At 34.9% G+C, this 10,609-nt stretch overlaps 1 protein-coding gene across 13 annotated transcripts; it reads right to left on the reverse strand.

Moving 5' to 3' along the window:
* Window positions 1–127: 127 nt before the first annotated feature.
* Window positions 128–10,609, reverse strand: LOC100257774 (glycosyltransferase BC10). Of its 13 annotated transcripts, none has more exons than XM_059736169.1 (13): window positions 10,294–10,500; window positions 10,117–10,176; window positions 8,037–8,393; window positions 7,762–7,860; window positions 4,688–4,788; window positions 4,508–4,579; window positions 4,194–4,284; window positions 3,815–3,868; window positions 1,959–2,039; window positions 1,132–1,191; window positions 905–1,027; window positions 772–810; window positions 128–659 (listed from the first exon to the last, which is right to left on the reverse strand). In XM_059736169.1, exons 3-13 carry the CDS (start codon window positions 8,376–8,378, stop codon window positions 531–533), a joined length of 1,191 nt encoding a protein of 396 aa, XP_059592152.1. In that variant the 5' UTR covers window positions 8,379–8,393; window positions 10,117–10,176; window positions 10,294–10,500; the 3' UTR covers window positions 128–530. The 13 variants fall into 13 exon arrangements, with proteins under 13 accessions (XP_059592152.1, XP_059592148.1, XP_059592149.1 ...); XM_059736165.1 differs by having other exon boundaries at window positions 8,037–8,550; XM_059736166.1 differs by having other exon boundaries at window positions 8,037–9,400.

The raw sequence follows: 10,609 nt of genomic DNA on the forward strand, positions 1-10,609 counted from the left end.
TTAGACATTTTCAGACTTTGAAAGGATATCTGCTTGAACACTAGAGACTCCTGTGGAGCCTCTTCAAATACCATCTGCAAGAGTTGGCATGCAATCATGTAGAAGCATGTAAAAAAATCTGGATATATTCATATGACATTAGTTTTTATTTTTTATTTTTTATTTTTTATTTTGTGTAAAATAAGATTCAAGTCATTTGACATTGAATAAGATAAATAGACCAAAATGTAGGGGTAAAAAAAAAATTAATAAAAGTGGACAAACTGCCAAAAACAGTCACCCAAAGAGGAGGAAGCAGCAGTAGGAAACAAAGCTGGCAGCATCCTCCAAGTCCCCTATTCAAGCAAAACCCTAATTGCTCAGCTGATCACTCTTCCACTGCCAAAAACATTTTTGCCCGGCGGCATACTGGAATCTGTAATCTGCTACTTTACAACATTCTAACTGCTATATACCAAGAAATGAGGTGAGAGGGCTTGCAGTCGAACGAGGTTGATCCGACCAAAAGAATAATAATGAGAGGGCAATGCTTAAACTGTTGTATAATTGGAAAAGAGATGCAGCAAGTTATCCTGAGCTTCTGGGTAAAATTTCCTTGCGAACAAATAACAAGGCCGCTTCACTCCGTTCCATAAACAAGGTTGAATCATCATTTTTTTCTGTAGTAACAGTTCAAACATATGATATTTTTCATGTTCCTTCTCAAGTAAAAGGGAATATAACTAAGAATAATGGTTCTAAGTCAAAATATTGAAAGAGTGATATCTGTACCTTTTCATTGCTTGTGACATGATAGCTCATATCAATAGCCTGCCATAGTAACAACAATGTCAAGGACTAATGCAGAATTGCATGTGATTCTTGAAAAATAAAACTGAATAGAAGGATAAGACAAGGATCGTACTGTAATATTCCTAAGGAGCTCGTAACTGACGTCTTGACCCCTGTATGCTTTTGGATGCCACTTTCCTTCTGACCAATCTACATGTGTCACAGACCAGTTTGCAATTCCAGTAGGATCGATCATCTGAAAGCAGCAGCAGTGGGAAGAAATGTTGGAAACAAGGAAATAATAGGAGGGTTTAACACAAGGTTTTATGGGAAAAAGAGTACAAAGTTTAATGTGCTGACATTGAAAAGGGTTGGCAAGTAATGTTCATCTGCATAGCAATTCCGCCCATCCATACCTGGCTGTGAAATTCAAACACATCATTGTCAAAGACTTGTTCACAGAATTAGGTCTAGAAACATCCATGTTTTCCATGAATTCCACAAAGTTTTTTGCAAGTGTGCACATGGGCAGATTTTAATCAAGAAATAAAACAAGTAAAACAGTGCACAAAATGGTTTCTTGATCCCTACAAGGAGAATGCTTCATCCCTAGATTGTTGCGTAGAGAAGTCTTTTTTGAAATGGAGTGAAAACATAAAAGGGAACAGATTGTTCTCCAGTCACTATTTTCATTATTAGCTACTCTCAGCTATGGAAAAAGTAAAAAAAATGAAAGAAAAGAAAAGAAAAGAAAAGTTACTTGCAGTCAAGTGAACTGGTCTCAGAGATGTTTTGGTGATTTGGCGAGCTCGATCACGAGTTAAGTGGCACACAAGATATACTTTTATCTTTCAAAAGTTTTTGCATATTTACACGTAGTATTGATACATAAATAAAATGTAGAGACTGATGTATCACAGATCACAACCTCCAATCCAGAATACATTTGAAGGGAATTGTGAAAGGATAATATATATATATATATATATATATTGATAGGCAATATAAAAGATAATATTAAGACAAAAGGGAATTCAAATGCACCAAAATACCAAAATTGTAAGCAAATTATTTGATAATAGAGCTCACAAATGCCCGGATGAAAGATTACACAGTAGATTATATTTTCCATCTATAAGTACTGCCAATTAGGAAACAAAAAACAAATTATAGTTGGAGAGAGCTACCCTGCAGTAAAGCTTGAATTTAGTGTAGTAGAGACTGTCTGCCATAACTATTATAGCATGCTGCCGCTTCATGGAGAACCACTGCAAATCACATTTGAATCAAACTTAGTTATATGCAAGAAATATTTAAAAAGGTCTCTACTTTTATTTTATTTTATTTATTTATTTATTTTTTTTGTGTTTCTGATCAGAAGACCATATTCAATGACAAAAACCTAGTTGTAGTCAAATGTTGTCTTTTTATAATATTGTAAAATGGAGATACCACACATAGCAAATCATTCAGAAAGAGAGAGCATAGGGTAAAAAATGATTCAGACTAGTATCCACCTATCAATAATTCAAAAATATAAGGGCAAACTGGAATCTTGTAACCAAGAAGCTCAATATTAAAACTGGTATTTAATATGAAACAAGAACAATTATTTTCCAATAGAAATTAAAAGGCATAACAGGATTAATTATTGGGACAACAAGATTATGGAAATACCCTCTCATGGGCAAATCAATCCATCTAGACTTGCAAATCCAGTAACCCACTTACTACAAATAATCACCAAAACATTGATAAATGTACAGTTTCTCACAATAGCAGACTCGGACCATGACTCAAAATGTTACATCGATGATGGCATGGGTGTCAAATGTCAAAGTACCTATGGCTGTTTGATGCATTGACCTCCAAAGTCCATGGAGGATAAGAGAACTATAGAAAAATACTCTATTAAATTGTATTACTCACTCGACAGATTTCAAAGTAAGAACTTAAGTTCTAAAACCCGTAAAAATGAAAAAGAACAGAATAAAAGTGTTAGCGCTTAGTATGCATCTTGTCATTATATTCACCCATGTGTATAACATTTTACTAGACATACATGCCTAATGCCCAAAAATTAACACATCTAAGGGTTAGACCCCCCGAGCCTGTTTCCTTTTCTTCTTGTTTTCCTTTTTCTTCTCTAGTGTCCTGATACAAACTGCTTGGTACTTACCCAATTTCCATGATAAATAACTCCAATTTGAAAATTTTCCAGGATCCATAGTAACCCTATGACATTTTCACCCTATCTAAATATACTATCCTAATACATCATATTATCCAAGCTTTTTAAGTCACTATCATGGGATACATGGCATGACAGATGGTAGATTGCAAAAGTAGTTGATGAATAATGATGAAAAAAATGAAAGTTTTCAACATGGAAAAAAAAAAAAACTGTTGCGCAAATAATTCAGGTGTATGCACAAGAAGTTTGATAAATTTAAAATGTAAGATTATCGGTGGTCATAAGAGGAAACTTTTGTGAACATTAAGAATTTTGCCAAAAATTCACTTCACGCTTTTGAAAATGCCACTATAGTCCTGTTTATAAAATGAGATTAGAAAAGAAAAGGAACACGACATGCACAAGTACTACAACAATAGGTTTCCCAAGTCATATATAGCGCAACATTTATGTTCATTAACGTTTAAGTATATAAAGATGTTCAGCCAAACATCAGTGGACAATATTAAATAGTATTACAATACCTACATATTAGAGTTTTTCAGTGGGTCAGTTATTCTTGCCCTGATTTGAGCAGCTATAATGAAGAAGCTCTAACTAGTGAGAGTACAATTGCTTGTCATGGTTTGATGTTGGCAATCCAGGAAGTCAACCCCCACTATTCTAACCAAAAAGCTAAAAAATTGTGCTGCATAAGCATATAGTACTATTTCTGATAGTAAGAAGATTAGATTTGCTTTGCAAAATTGACTCACAGATTCCATGGAAAGACATGCACGCTTCCTTGCTACATGTAACTATATGCATACTTCGAAATTGGAACTAAAGTTAATATTTTGAGAAAACTACCATGATTAGTGGGTTCTGAGAATGATTGATGACTGCTTCAAGGCAATCAATTTGCTGAAACACATAAAAACCTCTAATCATGAGAATGGTTTTATCAAAGCAATGTAAGCCATTCATGCACAACATTAACACTTAAAAGATCCAGATTATTGACTGTTGCCAATATTATGAGAAAAGAATGATAAGTTGACAGAGAAGAGAGTTTCTATTGTTGAGTATTTGGATTTACATGCTATGCTTCCATGTAATCAACAAGTTTGATAAAGCATGGAATGAACTTTTAGCAACCATTCAGAAACCTTGTTTCCAAATTAACATACCAAACCTTTTAAAGATAGATGGATAAGCTCTACATGCAGAAATGATTGCAAGAACATACCTGTGCACCCTTCCTGAAGTCCTTAACTTCAACTTCAGGCATCATATGATCTGAATACCTGCCATTTCCATGTGGACCAGGATCTTCAAAACTGTAGATAGAGAGAGAGTATCAATAAAAAGGAAAAAAATAATTTAATCTTCTGATGCATGTGTAAGTTATCACATATCATGTTATACAGAAGCTTTAGTCTTAATATAAAAAATTAACTGTAAACAGTTTAGTCTACAGTTTTGGAACTTTGTCCACTATCAGTGCAAAAGGGAGGAAGAGGGGGGAGAGAGAAAGGTTCCATTCATAAAGCATTAGCTCACCAGTCAATATAACTGATGTTTGTAAACATCAGATAGTTATACACATAATCAAAGTTATGCAGGGGGACACAACTGCAAAAAAATAAAAATGAAAAATGAAAAAAGTTAAAACTTGTTGATTCAGCATCAAGTGCAATTCTGCATGTAGGAAGTGGTAGAGAAATCTGATAACCCAATCACCTATCAGATAGCAGGACAAAGTGCTGGTTGTTGGGGTCTTCTAGAGCATGTCCTAAAAGTCTCTTCTCTGCATCAACCATGGAAATTTTGCCCCAAATCACCTGCAATAATGCCACACATGATAGTTTTATTTATAAAGAGAAAATATGGCAACAGTAGCACATATTCCAAATGTGATGTTTTTATTTTTGTGGGGAAATTTTTTTGGCTAAGAGCATTCTTTAAAAAATTGTACCCTAATGAGAGGCTTTTATTTTAATAGAGAAAGCCCTCAGAGGGGTCTGTAAGATGTAATAGCATTGCCTGATCTTTTAGAAATATAAATTAGCCTCCATGAAGTTAGATATCTTAAAATTTATTTCCCTCCATTTACTCTCCCATACATTAAAATGATGGAAAGGAAAGATCTTAACCATATATACATTTATTAAAACCTTCAAAATATTGTTGAAGGAATATATATATATATATATATATATACACATATATTTAGTTATTTATTTATAATGTTTATATATTCAAATTTTGCCTTAGAAAATAAAAGTCCTATGCTATTGCTAAGCTGTATTCTACAAAATCTAAGGGTAAAATAATCTAATATGTTGATTTTCAATAACATTCCTACAATGAAAAAAAAAAAAAAATCAGGATGAAATGACAAAAAGGGCCAAAGAGGTTAGCCTTAGCGCAAAATTACCAGCAAAGGTTCATGTAAATTTAATCTTAGAACATTATAGCAACACCAATTGTGAACCACAAATAATAAATATCATCTACAAGAGATGGATACAATTAAAATTTTTCTGTGAGCACATGTATAGACAGCAAGTGACAAATCAGCATAACCTGCAGACCCTGGAATCTTTAGAAAGCATTCATATATGATGCAGATGATTCTTTTCTCATTTCTCCTTGAACAACCAAATAAACACAAAAAGAGGAAAAAGGCAAGCCCATGTACACATGAGGTATACAAGAAGCAAGGAGAAATAAAAAAAATCAACAGAAGTGAAACCCAATTCAGCAGAAAAGAAGTTTAACAGAGATAAACTTCAATTTTGTGAAATATTGCTCTTAATTCTTCTAATTATCCTTCCAAATGCACCATCACACTGCATCAAGGACACTACCTACACCTTCACTTCATCTTGCCACCACCTTTAACATACCAACTTATTATCAGATCTCTAGCACAAAGAATCACTCACTTTATTCCATGGAATCAATCTAAAAGCCTCTATTTCCGAAGCCTTACCACAGTGTAAAAAAAGATAATTTAGAAGAGTCTGCATTTACCTTACTGGTGAGGGACGTAACATTTCCTATCAAATGATTAACTATTAAAGCATTTATCTAGTAACACTATTCAAATATAAAAACCCACCTTGTTGGGGAATGCGGGTCTCAAACTTTTTCTTGATTGGAAAAATGACCTCCCCCACAAGAACTAAACTTTCAAAATATGATCTGCAGAAAAAGTCCCCTGTTTATCACCAAGCCATACAAGCTTGTCCTTCTCCCTCCATAATATCCTTGAATCCAAACTTCCAAACCATGCTACACAAATCCCAAACCCCTTAAGACGACAACTTTTGCATTCTTCCTTAACTGATTTCCACCCATCCCATGTTTGTTCACCACTCCTGCCATCTAACCCATACTTCTATCCCACCTAATTCTTCAACAAAATCTCCCTATCAACTGCAAGGATTGAGGTCATTCCACCAAAAGAGATTGATCTATCCAAGTTGACATCCTCTACCTGCCACTTTCTTTGGAAAGCAACCAACTTCCCCTCTACTAAGTGATAATTGAAACTCATCCCTGATCCCTTTCTGAAGAAATTTAAACCCTTTTATCAATCTGTGGGAATAAAAACTGGAATGTGTATAAACATACATATATTACCAGAATTTTTTCTAGAATATAGACGTATCCACCAGATCTAGATCCAGCTAGGTAAGGGCCAAAATGAAGATCATCACCAATTGATTTTTGAAAATGAACAGTCACCAAGGACATAGAAACTTTTTCTCAAATGATCCATCTTTTACTAGGATACATGCTGTATTATAAAATTGATATCTTCAAAATATCAAAATTAGATATAATTTTTGCCACAACACCAGGTAAAGGTGTCCCATAGAACAAAAAGAAAGGCTAAAATAGAGAAAAAATGTTTTAAGGCTGAAATGGAACCCGGATTAAGGGTAGATACCAGAGGACAAAGGAAGGCCCCTAAGAATTCCAGAGATGTATTAACACAACCATTTGAATAGTTAACCTTCATATTGAACTCATTAATTCAATAATGATCTCCCTTTTTCCCAAATTATATTTTTAAAGAAGGTAAGCATTCCTCCAAGAGTGTAAAATTGCATTTCAATATCATTGTGTATGAAATGAACAGACAAGTAGTAGTAGATTTCCTCATGCCTAAATTTGCTCCATCTTGTTTCTGTAATCCAATCTTAAAGCATCAGATGGATGATTCAACAACAGATCTTCAGGTTATTCGTAATTTTCAAGAGAATAATTTAGCTATGAAATTTTCAGCCAGTCATGCCCATGTGGGCCAAGACAATGCTATTTCGAAGAATTTATCTGAGCTTTCAGATATAATTGGTGTTATTAGGTTAGGTAAAATTGGTTAAGGGTCTAAGGCCAGGCTAACATCAGCCATAAATGGATGTATAAGTATTTGTATTCTTTTCATATCTCCTCTTATCATAGCCCACTAGGGCAATCATTGTGCTTAGTAAGGCTTTTATATCTCCTTTTTAATTTTCATCAGTAAACTGGTTATTTCTATGTCAATTTCAATGCTCTGGCTGCAACATGGGTGCTTTTCAACTGAAAAAGAAGGCACCTTCTCAAGAATCAATTTTTTCATGAGTCACAACCTTAATTGAATTTCATATTAATGAATTTTCACATCACTTAAAATGAAGACCATTTAAGCCTCATCTTATCCCACTGAATTCTACAAGCAGCAAATGTATAAACATACAAAACAGTTAGTAATAGCCTTATATGCTGGCTTGGAGTAAATGTATTCTAAAAATTCCTTGTACCTTCTCACTGCGAATATCTCGCCCAATAAAATAACGACTCACATGTGCTGGCTTTTCACTGGATGCATGTACATAGACAGTGAATCTGTCCTCGTGGCCCTGTGGAAACAGATTAATTTATGTCATTTTTGTTAAAGAAATGCGAAAATCAATGGGAAAAGAAATAGCTTTCCATAGTTATATGAAAAGCATAGACATAAAGAATAGGAGAAATAAAGAAACTAGCAAAGAGTTACAAGAATCATGATAACTGAGCAACAAGAACAAAGCCTTACATGAAAGAACCTATCCCACAGCTTTTCGAAGGGTAATGATCCTGGGGTCAAAAACATGAAAGCAATTTTTGGGTTCTTTGAGTGAACAGGAGGGGTCTTCAAAATTTCCCTAATTACAACCTGAGCTGCAGTCTCATCATCGGTCAATTCTCTGGAAGGAACATGGATAGGCTGCTCGTAGATGGAACAATCCCTGGAAGAAAAGATATAGCAGGCTGCCGAGCTTCTAGGTGGGTAAATATAGGCTCCAATCAGACAAATGCTCACCAATGAAACCAACACAATTATCCATATTGGCCTCTTTAAATGTGGGCGCTGGCGTGACCCAGACATTATCAGCATATCTTTTATGCCTAGCTGCCATGCACGAGCTGTCTTCATTTAGATTGAAGGCATCAAAATAATATCTCAAAACATCTTTCTAGTTCTTCAGATTCCTGGACCACTGAAGTCTTAAAAAGAAAAGCATACTATTTACCAACCGCCAAGTTCTACCCCCAATATGCAAAAGAATCTGAAACTTGTTAGACAAAAACGAATAAATTAACAGGGTGCCGTATACATAAATAACACATATGCCTATAGATGTACAGACATGTACATGAATATAAAGCTTCAAAAATCTTGCTTTTCATTCACAGGATGAGAAAGCGTATAAACTTGGTACATTACCTACAATACATTTGAAAATTTAAGAATTTATTAAAATTATACTTGTAACTCCTAATTTCCATTTTTTAGTTCAGGAATATGCAAAGGAGAGAGAGCTAACATGCTTCATGATAACCTACTTACATTGTTTCTAAACCTTCAGAAGAGAGAATAGAATTTCAAAAATGTGATTCCCAGTTTCCCAAAGCCCTATCATACATTTCTTTTTCCTCTTAACTCTTAGGGAAAATTGGATCAAGATAATATGTCACGAACAAATTAGGGTACAGAAAGTACCATTTTCTCAATGCTACATATTGATTATGTATCACTCATTAGCCTACAAGTCCATCTTATATATATTGACCAATACAGAGGCATGGGTGATAAACCTTCAAATATGAACTGAATTTTGTAAAACATCAAGATATTAAAGACAATGCATAAGTCAAACCACAACCACCATAAAACATAAATATTTAAAAATGGGTAGAATAATCAATTATGGTCCATTTCGTTTAGAGAACACAAGCCAACGAGAGAATTTTGAAAATTTGAACCTTAGACTCTTATTATTCGGGACCCCTAGATAACAACTTGTTTTTGGCTTCATCGAGGCAAGGTTTTCATCATTTTCATAGCAAAGCAACGTAAAGGATGAAGATTCCTAATTCAATTTTCTGTCTGCTCCTCCATTTTCCAGCACAGCCAACCTGCCGATTATAATCCCATTTCAGCAACAAAACTCAAATGACGCTATGATCAAATCCCACTCACATATCCATTTCCAGACTTTCATAAATCCAAAGTCTAAACTTTCCTACACCAATCAATACAACCATCATTTCCTCTCCGAAAACACCAACGACAAGAAAACAAAAATTAAATTTCGATTCCCGCAATACGATATCCAATCAAAGCTCAGCTAAACATACCAACCAATAATAATAATAATAGTAGTAACAGTAATAAAAATATAAAAAAGAAGAAATCCAAGATTCGAAATTTCCTCCCTTTTTCCAACATTTTCTCGCCGTCCAAACGCAGCCTAGTTCGACAACACACTGGCAAAACCAAATCCTCCAATCGATCAAAACCAAAAGGCCAAAAAAAAACACATGGGCACCCACAATTCATCCAGAAAACGGTGCAGGCTCCAAAAAACCAGTGGCGGATGAATCAAACGGCTCAAACTAAATGAAATAAACCAAGAAAGGGCACGAATCTCGAGGAGAATGAGCCGTCGATCAAAAGTAAAACACCATTTAAAACACACACAGAGGCACGCAATTCATCCGGAAACCAGGAAAAAAAAAAATGAAAAAGGAAGAAGCCTTAAAAAACCAGTGTCCGACTAATCAACGGCTCAAACTGAATCAAAGAAACTCCTGGAAAGTTCGAATCCCGAGGAGAACGAGGAGTAAATTACCTGCGAAGAAATGCAGCTGAGACGAAGCGACAGAGATCTCTCTGAGATTGGGGCAGTGGCCTGGCTTCGAGATCCACCGAAGAAGTTTGAATTTAGGAAGAACAAAAAATCGAAATCAAAGAAGAAAAAAAAAAAAAGACAACGAAAATAAATAGGAAAGAGAAAATGATTAAGTACGTGTTTTTGTGGGAGAAGAGTCAGAGGGGAAAAAAAAAAGGTCCGAGACAAGAGTTAGGGGTTGGTTGATTCGCTCGGTTACAAACAAGAAAGTTTCAGCCGGCGAATTATAGAGAGAGGAGCAGAGTGTGGAGGGGTGTATGGGGGATACGGTGGTCCGTCTTTGTATTTGACTTTTCTAGTTTTCCTTGTCTCACTCCTCATAAATCATATTAATTCTAAGCTTTTGGCTTTTGAATATATTTATAAAGCATCACTTCGGTAACGCCTCCCTCACCTTCGTCTCCGACAAACATGTACATCCATGAGATCCAAG

Source organism: Vitis vinifera, chromosome 4 (genome assembly GCF_030704535.1).
Source record: "Vitis vinifera cultivar Pinot Noir 40024 chromosome 4, ASM3070453v1".
NCBI lineage: Eukaryota > Viridiplantae > Streptophyta > Magnoliopsida > Vitales > Vitaceae > Vitis > Vitis vinifera.

Coding starts and splice junctions, on each gene's coding strand:
- LOC100257774 (XM_059736165.1), bottom strand. CDS start 8,417: ATGAAGACAGCTCGTGCATGGCAGCTAGGCATAAAAGATATGCTGATA. Junction 3,869..4,193: donor ACTTCAGGAAGGGTGCACAG/GTATGTTCTTGC, acceptor TATGTGTTTCAG/CAAATTGATTGCCTTGAAGC. Junction 1,192..1,958: donor AATTCAAGCTTTACTGCAGG/GTAGCTCTCTCC, acceptor TGAATTTCACAG/CCAGGTATGGATGGGCGGAA.